Here is a 16135-nt window from a genome sequence, read left to right on the forward strand (position 1 = left end):
TAAAAAGCAAGCGGAAGTCTCTTCACCCCCCAGGTCCCTGTCACTTGGGAGCTAATTCAGTCTCATCATGCTGTGTAACTAGACACTGTTCTTAGTTCTCTGCAAAAAAAAAAGCGTGCCAGAAATTTTCTTCTAGATTAATTTCTCTGTTATATAGAGGGCAGGGAAGGCAGGTATGTGTGCATAGGTCCCACCCAAACAGGCACCAAGGAGTGCAGTTAAAAGGCAGGGGTGTCCTGCCCTGGGGAAAGGCAGTAACTTGGTCATTTCCACACTCTAGCAGAAATGGGAGTGGATTTTATAGGCCAGATGAAGGGGAGAGCAAATACTTATGCACACAGAAAACTGACTATATGCTCTTACCTGTTTTGAAGGAAATGCAAAGGAAACATGATGAATGAAGATTTTTTTTACGTCACTGGTTTTTCATGAGCATTACATTGTAACTCTTAGAACCCCTAAGAAATAACTGTTTTTTGCCCAACTCGAAGGTGCAGAGGCCTTCAGTTTCTTCTTACTTTCTCTGTGACTTAGTTCCATTCAGCAAATGTGGGTGGATTTTAACAATGGTTTCCCTGCCTCCTAATCTCACCTTGTGTTTTGCCTTTATTCCGTCCAGGAAGCAGAATGTGCCTACACCCTCTTCGTTGTTGCCATGTTTTGGCTGACAGAAGCTTTGCCTCTGTCGGTGACAGCTTTGTTGCCTGGACTAATGTTCCCCTTGTTTGGGATCATGCCTTCCAAGGAGGTAAGTTTTCCTGTGGCTCTTTGTCATAATTAGATTACCAATAGTGTGCTGATGCTTCAAGGAGAAAGTTGTATTTAAAAGGAACAATAATCCTCTTGATAAGGCTTCCACAGGAGTCCTCCAAACTTCCAACTGTTTCTTGCCTTGAGAATTCTGCCTTTGTGTCCAACTTTGGGTGGAGAAAAGCAAAACACAGGCTACGGCTTCTTGCATCGTGCGTGTCTGCAAGAGAAATGCAGGTCCAGTCTTCCCAGGCTGTCATCTACACATGGTGCCTCCCTCCCAGCAAAAGGGCCACCTCTTTCATGTCCTGCATCAGCTTTTTCTATTCAACAGAATTCAGTGTCACACAGTGTTGGAAAAGCAATTTTTGTTTTTAATGAAGAAAAAGCTTCCCTGTTTTCTTTTCCAGAAAGCTGCCATTTCAGAAGATAAAGCCAAATTAACTTTCACATGTATTTCCATTTTGCTCTTGCTGAGAAGAGTTTATTCATGCTGAGAGGTGTTTCTTACCTTTACACAATCTAAGGGTACCCATCTGAAGAAAATGGATTCAGTTTCCCATTAAAAGCATGAAAAGCATTGAAACCAGAATATCTATCTCCTTGAAGCTTGCAGCCACCCAGCTCACAATTTCCTAAACTACAGCTGAAACATTCTCGGGAAAGATGTCACGTTCAAGATGCCAGGCAATGCAGTTTATCACCTTTGGACTTCTATCCTCTGCCCAGGTCCAATAATGCTATCATGAGGCTCATCTGTCCTGTAATGTGGGTGGAGACTTTTTTTTTAAACTAACCTATGATCCAGTTTTTCCTCCCTTGTGGGAGAAGCTATTCTCTTCCTTAATTTCATTGTCATTATTCCCCATTTTGGAGTCCAGCTCCATCTTTTTACATTTCTGATCCCCTCTGCTCCTCTTTTCTTACTGCATTTTCCCATCGCTCATAATCTTGACTCTTCTCTTTCTAAGCACTGTTGATTTGGAAGAGTGTATCTGAGGCTGTACTTTTGTTCCTCTCAGCCTAGGCTGAAGCTCTGCCCCCGCCACAGAACCTGGGACCTATCATTTAAGAAGTTTCTCAAGTGTTCCAACATGTTCTTTGCCTCTAAGTAAAGGAAATATAAAAAAGAAGGGGTTGGCAAGTCTTCAGAAATCGGGTGCCCAATTCCTAATCCCTGTCCTGCTGACTTGGGGGTTCCTAACTCCAGAGATAATTAAGTTTAGCAGTCACATATTTGTCTCTTATGATGTAATAACAATCAAATTGACTTTTTCAAAGAAGCTGAGCAAGATTAACTGGCATTATGGGGGATTTCTGTAGCAGGTAGGCTAGAAGGTGACAAGAAGATAAGGATGCCTAGGAAGGCCTGGCTTTGTGGGAGCTGCCAAAGAAATATCTCTGCCTCTTTGGGGATGTGAAGGCCTGACTAGAGGCAGCAAACTTATAAGTGCCCATGGAAGTTGCATTATTCAGGCTGCCAACATCTGCCCGAACCCTCTATCCCTCAGGTTATCAGTCTCAGACTAACAGTCAAAGCATCTTTGACTTGGAAGGGAGTTCTGGGTCATACACCCTGGGGCAGGAATTCCCCTCCATGATATCTCTCACTGAGATCACTCAGGAAGTGTTTAAAAGTTTCCTTGAGTGGGCCTATACTACTCCACAAAGGAATCCTTACCATGTTTGAAGAATCATAACACTTAAGCAGCTTGGCCTTTTTGAGCCCAGGTCTGAAACACAGCCATTTTGACTCTTTAAACTTTTCTCTAACATCTAAGTTTCCACAAATAATCCTCATCTTCCTTCCACGTGGTAGTGTTGCTTGGATTTGAACATAAGTATCATGTCCTCAAGTTGTCCTAATTTCAGGCTTTAGAGTTTCCAAACCCAACTCCCTTCCTCAAGCCCACCACTGCCATCTCCATCACCGCCACATCTTCTTTTCTCTTCCTGAAACTCTGTCTAGTTTGTCAGTGAGATTCAAGGATTCAGTGGTTAATGAATGTAATGTCTGTCATATGGCAAACACTCCATACATGTTAGTTAATGTTATTATTATGTGAACATCGGCAGATGCAAACAGATCACTCGAGACATTCCAACTGTTGTGAAGCTCAGGGGCTCTGTCTTCTCCCCTCTAGAATTTCAGCCTAAATGTGTTTTAAATTTCATTTGACTTTTTTCCACCTGTTAAACTTGATGGGAACTTGGAACAAATCAAAATTCCTTCGGAGTGTTATTGGAGAAAAACTTCAATCTTGTGATTCTCTTGCTAGACAGGGCCACTGACCTTTTACTCAGAAATAGCTGACCAAAGCCACAGGGAATGAGCTAAAGATTTAGTCAGAAGCTCTGAGCTTAAAACCTGATATTCACCTCTGATTACTTGTATGAACCTTGTCATGATCCTTAACAACTCTTTTTTTCTCATTTGTAAATAGGCGATTTTACTGCCACACAATCCAAGGGTTGTTGTAACAGTCAAATCTAATAATACATGTACACCCATGATGCGTACTAGCTATCAAGTATTCTTATGAGTTTTAATATGCACAGTTAAAATTTGCCTGTTAGTGTTACACTGTCACTCTAGCCTACTAAAGTATCTTGAAATCACAGCTTTGTCATTGGGGAGAGTGACGTGTTTCCAATGTCCTTATCTAACCTCAGAGCCCTAAACATTGCTCTCTTTGGCCACCATAGTTTTAAACTTAATTTACCTATTTATTTAGTGAATGTGAAATATCTATCTTACTGAGCACATGGTTACATTGGAGAATATCACAAATACTGACTTTCCTATCTGTGGAATTAAACCTGAAATACTAAATATTTAGTGTGACCAATTAGATTTTCTAAGATATGTAGCATTACTATTATTATTAAAAATATGTTTATATGTAATATATAAATGTGAAGATACACATATATAGATATACAGATACACATATGCAGATATTGAATATATAGATATACAGATATTATATTACATTTACTCAGTCAGTTCCTGGCAGAGTTCAGTGTGTTTGAACTCTGCCAGGAACTTGAGAATACATCAATAAATAAAAACAAGTAAACATCTCTGTCTTCCTACGAGAAAAGAGACAATGGACAATATACCTTAGTGGATAGGTCAATTGCATAGTGAGTGAGAAGGTAATTGGTGCTGTGGAAAAAAATTAAGAAAGCTAATGAGGATTGGAAGAGGGTAGTAGTTTTAAATTAAATAGGATGATCGGAGTAGACCTCAATGAGACATCAAAACGGGAACAAAGATGTACAGAGAATGAGGGAGTTAGCCATTTGGATGCATGAAGGAACAACAATTGCTGAAGGGAAAACACCCAGTGCAAAGACCTCAAGATGGATATATGTCTGCAGTGTGCCTGGAGCAGAGTGAGTGAAGGGGAGAGAGATAGGAGATGATGTCAGGAAGATAATGTTATGGGGGACTGGACCATGGAGGTTAAAGAAGACTATTGTGAGGTGCTAACTCTGAATGAAGTGAGACTCTCTAGAGAATTTTAAGTGGAAAAGTGACATGATTTATTTGACTTTTATTTTATAAGGATAGCTTGAGCTGCTGAGTTGGGAAACCAGGTGGAAAAAGGTGACGGGTAGTAATAGTAGATTATTGCAATTATCCAGGTAAGAGGACATCGTAATTCAGACAAGCAATAGAAATAAGAATATTGGATATATTATTGATACATTTTTAAAGCAAAACCAACAAAATTTCCTAAATGATATAATATGGCATATAATAAAAAGAAAGGAGTTCAGAATACCTCATAGCTATATGACCTGCCAGCTAGAAAAAATGGAGTTGTTACAAATTGAAATTGATGGGCAGAGTAGGCTTGTTGCAGGAGAGAGGTTAATACCTGGAGTTCACTGTTGGACATTAGGTTTGAAGCACCTATTTGACATCTAAGTGAAGATGTTGAGTAGGCATTTAAATGCAAAAGAGTCCAGTGTTCAAGAGAGAGAAATATGGATTTGAGAACTCTCAGCATTAGGATGGTATTTAAATCCTGCAACTCAAGATTATTTAGGGAGTCAAGGTAGAAAATCAAAGAGAGACACGAGCTTGGGAGAATCACATTACAGGTTGGTGAGAAAAGAAAGTACTAGCAAAGAAGACTAAAAAAGCTAAGTTATTGAGATAGGAGGAAGACTATGAGAGTGCAGGATCCTGGAACCCAAGTGGAACAAATGTTTCAAGGATGCAGCAATGATCAAATGTGTCCCATCTGCTAATAGGATAATTAATGTGAACACTGGAAATTGACAATTGGATTTAGCAACACAAGTCAATATTTAAAAAAAAACAGAACGACAAAATATAGGCTTTATAATCATACACATTATAACTGACAAAGCATCTTTTTAAAAAATCCCATTTAATTCACAAACTTGTTGTGAAGTATTATATAACTTTTATGAGAAGATAGATTGACTTGTAGAAAGGTTGCTAAACTGGTGTAAATTACATTGCTAACAGAGAACCCAAGAGCTCTGATCACAAAAGTTCATGTTTTTAATGAAATTCCATTTTCAAACAAATATAACTACCTTGATCTTGCAAATAGATTTCAAATTCCATTAGGAATTTTTCTTGACATAGCAATTTTACCTCAAAAATAGTTGTATTTATCAGTGTCATTTCAAACCAATAGCACCTTTTCTTATTACTTCTTGTATGAGTAGACTATAAATAAACACATCTGCCTGTGGCTAGGGTTCTACAAATATAACAACTGATTAAAAAACAAAGAATGGGTAATGCAATGGAAAACAGAAAATGTGAAAGTTCCTCCTTAGGTTTAACAACTAATTTCATTTGGACAATTATGTTGCAGGCTATATATATATATGTATTTTTTTTGCATATTCTATTAAGGGATTGCAAACTGTGAATCTGAGGGCCAAATCTAATTTTTAAATTTTTATTGGAAACACATCCAGCTATTCGTTTACATTTGTCTTTATCTACTTTTGTGGTACAAAGACAAGTTGAGTAGTCATGATAGTTGTGAAACTGTAAGGCTCACAAAGTCTAAAATATTTATTTTTTTTATTTTTTTATTTTTTTATAATTTTTTTTATTTTCCCACTGTACAGCAAGGGGGTCAGGTTATCCTTACATGTATACATTACAATTACATTTTTCCCCCACCCTTTCTTCTGTTGCAACATGAGTATCTAGACAAAGTTCTCAATGCTATTCAGCAGGATCTCCTTGTAAATCTATTCTAAGTTGTGTCTGATAAGCCGAAGCTCCTGATCCCTCCCACTCCCTCCCCCTCCCATCAGGCAGCCACAAGTCTCTTCTCTAAGTCCATGATTTTCTTTTCTGAGGAGATGTTCATTTGTGCTGGATATTAGATTCCAGTTATAAGTGATATCATATGGTATTTGTCTTTGTCTTTCTGGCTCATTTCACTCAGTATGAGATTCTCTAATTCCATCCATGTTGCTGCAAATGGCATTATGTCATTCTTTTTTATGGCTGAGTAGTATTCCATTGTGTATATATACCACATGTTCCGAATCCAATCATCTGTCGATGGACATTTGGGTTGTTTCCATTCTAAAATATTTATTGTTTGACACTTTACAAAGTCTGTCAACTACTGGTATAATTTAAATAGTATAATCTCTTTAAGAATATTTCATGTTCCTGTATTTCTTTCTGTGTTTAATTGCTCCCTAACAATTGCTTGCTTCTATATGTTCCTTTGTATTTTTGAAGTAATTCTGTATTTATCCTCTTATTTAATTCTCAGAGTGTTGGTGAAATAGGATCTTATTTCCATGAGCAAAATTGCAAAAGAGATAAGGGCAGAGGAAAACTCAAATATCTATTAATATGTTGGTAATCAATGCAAGTATCAGAGCCTATAAGAAGGCTTTCCCAATTCCCCTTTGGACTTCAACTGTATTGATGAGGTATCTCCTATGCACTTATGATATGCACTTTTCATTAGCTTGTTTTTCATCATCTAATAACCTGTAAGGTTCTTGAGTCTAGGGACTTATTAACTCAATATATACCACACATGTGCTAAGTCCATAAATACAGTGATCAGTAAGACACATCTCTGCCTTGAAAATATGTCTATTCATATAGTTTAATGAATAAGATAATTAAATAAAGAAATGACCACTATACAGATTAAATTGTTCCAAAACAAAAGGAAGTACCATCCAACCAAGTTTATGGTGGTCAGGGAACCCTTCTTGGAAGAAATGATATGTGAGTTAATCCATGAAAGATGATTAGGGGTAACCAAAGTGAGAGAGGAGGATCATTCTAGGTTAAATGACAAGAAGTGTTAAAGCATTTCTGGGTTTGAGGAATTGCACACATGGGGGGAAGTTGGTGGAGCACTGAAAGACTAAGCAGGAAAAGTGAGATCAGACCAAATAATGAAAAGTCTTGTAAAACATATTGAGAAGATTGGATTTGGTCTCAAAAGACCTGGAGTCCACTGAAGGAGTATAGAAAAGACAATGCAACCACATTTACACCTTATTTATTTATTTATTTACTTTTTTTTTTGGCTTTTTTTGTTTTTGTTTTTGTTTTGTCTTTTTAGGGCCACACCGGCAGCATATGGAGGTTCCCAGGGTAGGGGTCTAATTGGAGCTGTAGCTGCCGGCCTACGTCAGAGCCACAGCAATGTGGGATCCAAGCCATATCTGCAACCTGCACCACAGCTCACAGCAATGCCGGATCCTTAACCTACTGAGCAAGGCCAGGGATTGAACCTGCAACCTCATGGTTCCTAGTTGGATTCATTTCTGCTGCGCCATGACGGGAACTCCTTTTATTTACTTACTTCAATTTTCTTATGGCCCCACCTATGGCATATGGAAGTTCCCAGGCTTGGGGTCAAATCTGAGCCTACGCCACAGCCAAGGCAACACAAGATCAGGATCCAAGCTGCATCTGTAACCTATACCACAGCTTGTGACAATGCTGAGTCCTTACCCCACTGAGTGAGGCCATGGATCAAACCTGCATCCTCACGGAAAGAACATCAGGTCCTTAACCTGCTGAGCAACAATGGAAACTCCAGATTACACTGAAGAATAGTGACTATAACAATGGTAAGGGGTAAATTGGAAAAAGATCATACAGTAACCAGATGAGAAATGGTGAAGGGCTTAATTAAGGTGGTAATGTGGACATAGAGGAAAGTTGACAAATTTAAGATGTGAAGGAACTAGAAATAATAGTACTTGGTGATATACACATATATTGGAAGTTGAAAAGGAATCATAGCTGACTCTCAGGTATCTGGCATGGGCAACCCAGTAGATGGAGGTTTCATTCACCACTAAAGGAAGTACGTGAGGAAGAGTATGTTTGAAGGACGGGGGGTGGAAAGATGAAAGGTGTTAGTTTGGACACACTGAATTTTTAGGTACTTGTTGGAAATTCAAATGGAAATGTCCAGTTGGATACACTGGCCTGGCACTTAGAAGACATATATGCCTGGAAACAAAGATTTTAGTGTCTTTAGAATGTGTACTGAATGCCTACTATGTGCCAGACATTATTTAGACACATAAAAACAGCAGTTGAAATGTAGGATTCGACCATTGGGTGTATAAAACAGGAAGGCTCAGACAGAACCCCAGAGAACACCAGCATTTAAGAGACGGGCAGAGGAAAACTAATTTTCAAAGTCACTCAAGAAGAAGAATTCAGAGAGGCAGGGATAGAACTAGGGTGGGAAAAAATGAGTCACATGTCTGGAAATACTAGTAAATTAATGTGAAAGAACATTTATATCAAGAGTAAGGTTGAGAGAGTTAGGACGGTAGGATTAGGAGCTCAGACCATAGCTTATTCATTGACTACCCTTACTCTCCCTCCCAAAACTAAGTGCCAAATGTGCAATGGTCAGCAAAACAGATTCCTTGTCCTCAAAGAATGTGTAGTATAATAGAAAAGACATTCAATAAGCAAGTAAATAAATGGTGTTTATACAATGTGATATGCAGTGAAGAAAACAAACATGGCTCTGTGGTACAGAAAAATATCAGGGTCTATTCAGAGAAGCTTGGTATTTGAGAAGTGAAGAGATACAAAGAGGAGAAAACATACTGGACACATGCTTGTATCCTCTGCGTCGATAACAGCATTGGTACGTAGGAGATACTTATTCAATGTTAGAATAATTAACAAATGAAATAAGGAGATATATAATTCTTTTCTACTCTGCATTTATTATAAAATGCGAAGAGATAAATATAAGCTTTGAAAAGCATTGTAAACTAACCATTCATAAAACATAAACTACTTGTCGATTTTTAATTCCAAGGGTAATTTTCCATTTTTACATTTTTTTGAAACCAAGGCAAGCTTAGTAAGCTGTATCTATTTATCTATTTTATCTATTTAATTAATTTATTTATTTATTTATTCATTCATTTTACAGCCACAGTTGCAGCATATGGAAGTTCTGGGCTAGGGGTTAAACCAGAGTTGCTGCTGAGACCTACCCCACAGCCACAGTGATGTGGGATCCAAGCCACATCTGTGACCTACACTGTAGCTTGTGCCAATGCCAGATCCTTAACCCACTGAGCGAGACCAGCAATCAAACCTGCATTGTCACAAAGACATCATCAGTTCCTTAACCCTCCTTGAGCTACAATGGGAACTCCTTATAAGCTGTACTTAAAATGCAGATTCAAAAAAAATTTCTTATTTTAATTTTAAAAGTGCAGATACAATTTAAAATAGCAAAATCATCATTAGAATTGATTTTGCTAGTCCTTAATGGTTTTGTAAGAGTGGTTTTGTTCCAAGTCTTCCATTTTTTTCTGCTAGACATTATATAGGTTTTTTGTTTGTTTGTTTTTTTGTTTGTTTGTTTTAAGGGATATTTCCTCTTAGAATTATTTCCTTTCACCATAGCCTGGTGATTCAATTTAGCCAAGCATTTTGTAAAGTCAGGTCTCATGAAAATCAGTACCATGAAGTATTTTAAAATAAGGTTTCTATGATTGGATAAGTTTGAAAAGTATATAGTATAGAGAATCTCAGTTTGGGGAGTGATAGTTCACACTAGTGTTTAAAGGTTTGGAGAAGGCCTACAAGAAAGAAAATTCTGGAGTTTTAGAAAACTCTGTTCTCTAAACTTATTCGACCACAGAAACTTTTTTCTTTTTTTAAGAAAAAACTTATGTACCTTTCAGAGTGGTAAATACAGCTGCAGATAGTTGTCCAAGGGTCTGTATACTCTACTAATTTCGATTCAGAATTCAAAGAGTGACACTTCGGGTTTGTTACAATGGGCGATGTTGAAGATATTGGTGAACTGGAGCTTGACTCAAGACAAATGGTCATAATCATCGCCTTTTTGCCATAGGAGCATAAACTAACTAATCCCAGTTTATAGGTGGAGAAATGAAGGCACAAGAAGGCACTTGTCTGATGTTACTCAGCAACCTAAGAGCCCAGTATATGGGTACCTTTTCTCTCTCTCTCTCTATTTTTTTAACACCACTATTTTTGAGTAGGGATATGGAGCTTATTTAAATTTATATTCAAACACATTTACATTTCGTTCAACAAAATAGAAAGGTTATGTAGTTGAAGGTCAAAGTTAAGAGCAGAAAGATAATGTCTTTCTTTTACAATGTTATTTTCCCCCTACCAACGCAAATAACCATGGATTTAATTGTAATTTCAGGTGGCATCTGCTTATTTCAAAGATTTTCACCTCCTGCTCATTGGAGTCATCTGTTTAGCAACATCAATAGAAAAATGGAATCTGCACAAAAGGATTGCTCTGAGAATGGTGATGACAGTGGGTGTGAACCCAGCATGGTAAGTACTGTGTTTACTGTTCCAGGTTTACATTCCAAATAGACCATTTTTGTGCAGAGCAAATAACCCGATAAGTAATGCACATTCAGGCAATCATTTGCATGGCAGTGTAATTCGTGACATTTTTTTTTTCCTCTGCAAATATGAAAGTGATATAAAGGGTACTCGAGTTGGAAAAGGAAAAGAAACAACTTTCCTCTCACTGCAGGTCTAATTACAGGGAGACTGGAATAAGTGCACACTACTCTCTCACCTTTTATGCACTGTAGGAGTCAAAGCTGAGAGAAGCCTTGAACCTCAACAGACAAGATTGATAGACTTCAGAGTAGACTCAGTGCTATCTTGTTTATTTGGCTGATTACACATTCAAGACTTGTTCAAGAGTATCCTTGATCATCAGGGAGGATGTTAAGAATCAAAGACAAAGACATTACTGACAAAATACAAATGTGTGCAGAAAAATTCCAAGGTGAACATTTCTCTTTTTAAATGAACTGTTGCAAAGTGAAACAATCAATTAAAAAGTTTCATCTATAGACTGTGAAATCACTCATTTGACTGATTTTCCCCACTAAAATAAATGCTTTTTTTTCATTAAAATTGATTGGCTGTTTAGGTTTTAATTCTCATTCTTGTTTAGAACATAGATGTGAACAAAAATTTCAATGTCATGATCATTTGCATAATAGCATTATGCTTTAAAGCCTTAGATGGTTCTTCCCTTCTCATCTCTCTTTAAAAATAGGAAAATTGTATTGAATTGTGTTGCATAATTCATGCTAGGGTATAACCACATCTATGTTTATCATTTGCAGAGCAAACAGTTTTGTTAAATAGAAAAAAAATTAAATAACTCATTTAAACTAAATGTTTAAAGCATTTGTTACTTAAAAATTTTATAACATGTATGTATTAAGAGTGTTTCATTCTTTTCTTTTCTTTTCTTTTTTTTTTTTTTTTTGGTGTGTGTTTTTAGGACCACACCCATAGCATATGGAGGTTCCCAGGCTAGGGGTCGAATTGGAGCTACAGCTGCTTACCTACACCACAGCTACAGCAAGTTGGGTTCTGAGCATCTGCAACCTACACCGAAGACCACAGCAATGCTTAACCCACTGAGCAAAGCCAAGGATCAAACCTGTGTCCTTACGGATGCTAGTCAGATTTGTTAATCATTGAGCAATGACCGGAACTCCAAGAGTGTTTCACTCTTGAAATGAAATAATGTTCCATGCCTCTTGAGGTGCTATAGAAACATATCTCTTTTCCTTGGCCATCTGCTCACTGGCCCCAGGGGGTGGGGTAGTACACCACACAGGGGGGCAAGAGTCCTGTCCATTATACCACTAAGTGGCTTTTCAAGTGAAGGCATTTTTACCACACAGAAGTTTTATCAGTTCCCAACCATTTTGTATTAGAAGATTTCGTGTTTTGCCTTAAAATTGTTTCTATTTTTTAAACTAAGAATCAATTCTTGTTTAAACAGCTTTCTAAAAAGTTTTCTTTTGTCTTATTTTCCACATAGAAAATATTCACCTCGTCCGCAGTTGGGACTTAGAGTGTGGAATTTTTCTTGTAGATCGATTTCAGAACAGAGAGAATTTCATAAATGGCTCTATATTGAAAGATATGCCTCTGAATGATTTTCTGGGACCTCCTACTCAAAAGAAATCATGTTTTTTCCCCCTAAGTATGATTTTGAAAGTTTATAGACATGGTTTAAAATCCTATAATCTTAGATATGTTATTTTTAAGAGAGAAGAATTACTCTATTTGTAAGAAAAGACAATGTAATATATCCAGTTCTTGACAACAGGCAGGAATGTCAGATTCAGGAGAGCATGAATAATTGAATCTACAGAAAATTCTGAAACCTCATTTTTAGCTAGTGATTTTAACCATTTCCTCCACCCACCACATACTGAACTGGAGTAGTGAACAAGTAAAAAGCAGGTTTATAAATATGAATCTCCTTCCTTGCCCTTGTGCCTCCCTGGCACATATACTAATAAACAGAGATATGACCCAAAGATAAAAGAAAGAATAAGGGATCCTGAACTCAAATGCTGATGGCACCTTGTCTTACTAGTATTTGAAAGTGTCATTTGTAATATTGCTGTAATATTGTAAGCTATTACAATATCTACCAACTTGAAGTTTGATGGTAAGTTTTATCATTTTTGTGGTTTTGGAGAGAAGCTTCTTATGGTTTCCAGGGAGACAAATCTCATTAGAAATCCCCTCTTATATGTGCCAATTTGATTTCTACCTGACCATAACCATTCTCAGAGTTCCTCATCTGGGGGCGGTGGGGTGGGAATCTTTAACCTGTGTTTTGAAACAAAATAATTCCCAACTCATAAACAACGCCCTTTGCAGTTAAGTAATACAGAGCTAGCTAAGTTAGAGAGCACTTTTCCTACTCAGGGCCCTCTCATTTCAGGCTGACCTTGGGATTCATGAGCAGCACCGCCTTCTTATCCATGTGGCTTAGCAATACCTCTACTGCTGCCATGGTGATGCCCATCGTGGAAGCTGTGGCCCAGCAGATCATCAATGCTGAAGCAGAGGTTGAGGCTACTCAGATGACTTATTTCAGTGGATCAACCAACCTTGGACTGGAAACTGATGGTATGACATGTTGATTTGGCCACAGTGGGGTCTGGTTATTTGGGTAATAGAATAAACTAAAAAATGCTTCTGTACATTTTGCATCAACTGTCCCTATAAGCACGGTGTGAATTTAACCTTTCTTTTTCTCTGTTTCCCAATATTTGTACAAAGGAATTACATTATGCAAATATTTTGCCTTCAATTAACAGTTGAATTTACATTCTCTGGCAAAACGAGAGGAAATGACTTTTCTATGCTCCATCCAGTCTGTTGGAACTCTCTCTCTTTCATGTCTTTATCAGTAGACCTTCAGGTAACTCTTTTGTACTGAATTGACTTTCCTGAATAATATTGGGAACCTTTAATTCATAGAAACAGCATCACATTTTACCTTGGTTATTTCTGGTTCTGATGCACTGCTCTGATACAGTGAAAAAGTGTTGGGAGGATATTTGTGTCTATGAAATACTTTATTACAGTGAATGTTATGTCAGTACAAGGTGAATTTGTTTATTTTCAGCTTCCAATAATGCTTCCATCTTCACACACACACTCTCAACCCTTTATTTAAATTACTTTTTTCTTTTTAATGTTTTGCAGAAAGTGTTAATGGACATGAAACAAATGAGAGAAAAGAGAAAACAAAACCAGTTGCAGGGTAAAGAATATTGACATTTTGATTAGGATTTTCTAAATTACATTTTAATAAAATTATAAACTGGGTCAATTTATTTTTCAGATACAGAAATGAGGCAGGAAAAATATCAGGCAAGATGGAGCTGGAAAAGGTACATTAAATTTGATTCTTTGTAAATAATTATACATAAAATTATATTAGATCTGCATCCAGATATGTACACTTTTTAAAACCTGTTACTTGCTTCTTTGTCTATAAATTGCTTTGCTTGCCTAAGTCAAAGCATGGTGTAATGGTTTAATAAACCTCATGGATAGACTGAAATCAACATCCTGGTAGGAAATATTTTAAGCTCTGAAAATCAGCATCATTTTTTCCTTTTACCCAGTTCATGGTGATGGCAGTTAGCATATGTATTTTTTAAAAATGTAATGCTTGTCTCAGGGGATTGTTTCATTTTCTTATTAAAATCTTTCTGCCTTTTTATTAGGTACATCCTATTTCTTCCAGGTTATGAACTTAGAGCAACACCTTTTCATATAATGACAATCCAGTTATCTTTAGTGTCCTCATTGCCACTAAAATTCAATGTAGAATTTGTGAGTTGCTACTGTCAAATACAGATGCAGGAGTTGTAGCTATTCTAGCTATTAAAGGCAGGAAGGAGACTTTTATTAACTATCCCATAGAATTCATTTCGCCAGAATAAATCAATATAAAAATACTAAGTTGTATTGGGAGCAATATATCTCGAGACCACTGAGAAATAATCCTGCATAGAGATAGTCCTATGGTAACCATGACATTAGAAATATGAGAGGGGGGCATGTGTTCCCTCCTCTGCTTGTAATGCATTAGCATGCAACTCAAGAGGAAAAATAAAACCCTCTTGTTGTCTACAGGAATCTTCAAGGAAAGAGTGATTTCTATATAAAAAGAAAACTAATACAAATGTAAGTTTTAAGCCGTTAGCTACAGTATATATTAAGGGTTTCTAAGATGATAATTGAATATATATTTATGAGAACATTATCTTCTTTAGGGAGAGAAGTAATTCTTTTAAAATAAAAAATCGACAGTATACTAGATATATTACAGCAGAATACATTGGAAACAAACTTGCAAAACTTTTGGATTGTACTTGCAATCAGTAATTTTCTTGTGGTCATCTTCAGAAACCTAGTTTTCTGGCAAGATGCCCAAATTTTGGGTCAAGGCTCTTCCAATGGATTTGACCTCCAACAATATCTTAGGCATTATAGGAAGGTCTATTGATTTAAAGACCTGCTCCTTACTATAAGCAGCTCCGAGTCTAATGGGGAAGATGGACTTTAAAGATATGTGACATAAATACAACAGCAAAGGTGCACACAGAGGCCAGATCTCCCAGAAGCTGGAGCAGCTAGCTCAGTCTGGGCACACTGCCTGTGGGGAACGTGAGGTAAAGACGTTTGAGTCTGAAGGGAAGATGGCGAGAGCAATCAGAGAAGTGCAAACTCCATGCGTACAGGGACTATGTCTGCTTGGTTCACCATTTAATCTCCTAGCACACTCCACTGCCTGACACAGAGTAGGTGTTCAATAGGTATTTGTCTTGACTAATGAATGAAGGAGTGAAAATAAGGAAGTGGTAATGTAATCGGAGAATGAATTCAAAAGCTCAAATATGGAGAGAGCAAGGCTTTTTCAGGCAACTTCTCTAGTGCAGGTGCCAGGGATGGGCTGTGGAAAGTGAAAGCCTGGAGAGGATGGGCCAGGTTCAAAATAGCTGTCCTGTGCCATGCAACAGAGATTAGTTCATCTTAAGGGAAATAGAGCGCTTTGGAAATAGGAGGCAGCAGGGTATATTCTGCCCGTTGAGACATTTACCACAGCAGCAATATGAAGGGCAGAGGATATGGGCCTTACAGGATTTTTGATTAATCTGACTTTGTGGATGAGAGAGAGAAAAGTGTAGAAGATGCCTGTGCATCTACCAGTAGGCTTGGTAAAGGCAGATTGTGATGCCACTGGCCAAGATGGGGAGTGTCGAGGGAGGGATAACTTTTCAACAGAGAAAAGTATGATAATTCAGGTGTATTTTAGGCAGTAGAGATTGAGATCTGAGCTTGGGAGAGGAGAGGAAGGTCTTTGAATAATGATTCTATGGTCTTCCTAGAACTTTATACATAAAAATTTAGCTTTATGTAAAAGGAAAATTAAGGAAGAACTTTTTGATCTATAAAGGTTCTATTTATAAGAATGTGTATGGTATTATACAATATACATGTAAGTATGTTCAC

At 37.3% G+C, this 16135-nt stretch overlaps 1 protein-coding gene across 2 annotated transcripts in view; it reads left to right on the forward strand.

Annotated features, from left to right (window-relative positions):
• The window catches only part of SLC13A1 (solute carrier family 13 member 1), a 77055-nt gene that overhangs the window by 17781 nt on the left and 43139 nt on the right, over positions 1–16135 (forward strand). For both annotated transcript variants that reach the window (XM_005673212.3, XM_013985678.2), the window contains exons 2-6: positions 620–748; positions 10467–10603; positions 13047–13234; positions 13817–13874; positions 13956–14004. In XM_005673212.3, coding sequence (XP_005673269.1) covers positions 620–748; positions 10467–10603; positions 13047–13234; positions 13817–13874; positions 13956–14004 — 561 coding nt within the window. The remainder of the gene's footprint in view (positions 1–619; positions 749–10466; positions 10604–13046; positions 13235–13816; positions 13875–13955; positions 14005–16135) is intronic.

Source organism: Sus scrofa, chromosome 18 (genome assembly GCF_000003025.6).
Source record: "Sus scrofa isolate TJ Tabasco breed Duroc chromosome 18, Sscrofa11.1, whole genome shotgun sequence".
NCBI classification, from domain to species: Eukaryota; Metazoa; Chordata; class Mammalia; order Artiodactyla; family Suidae; genus Sus; species Sus scrofa.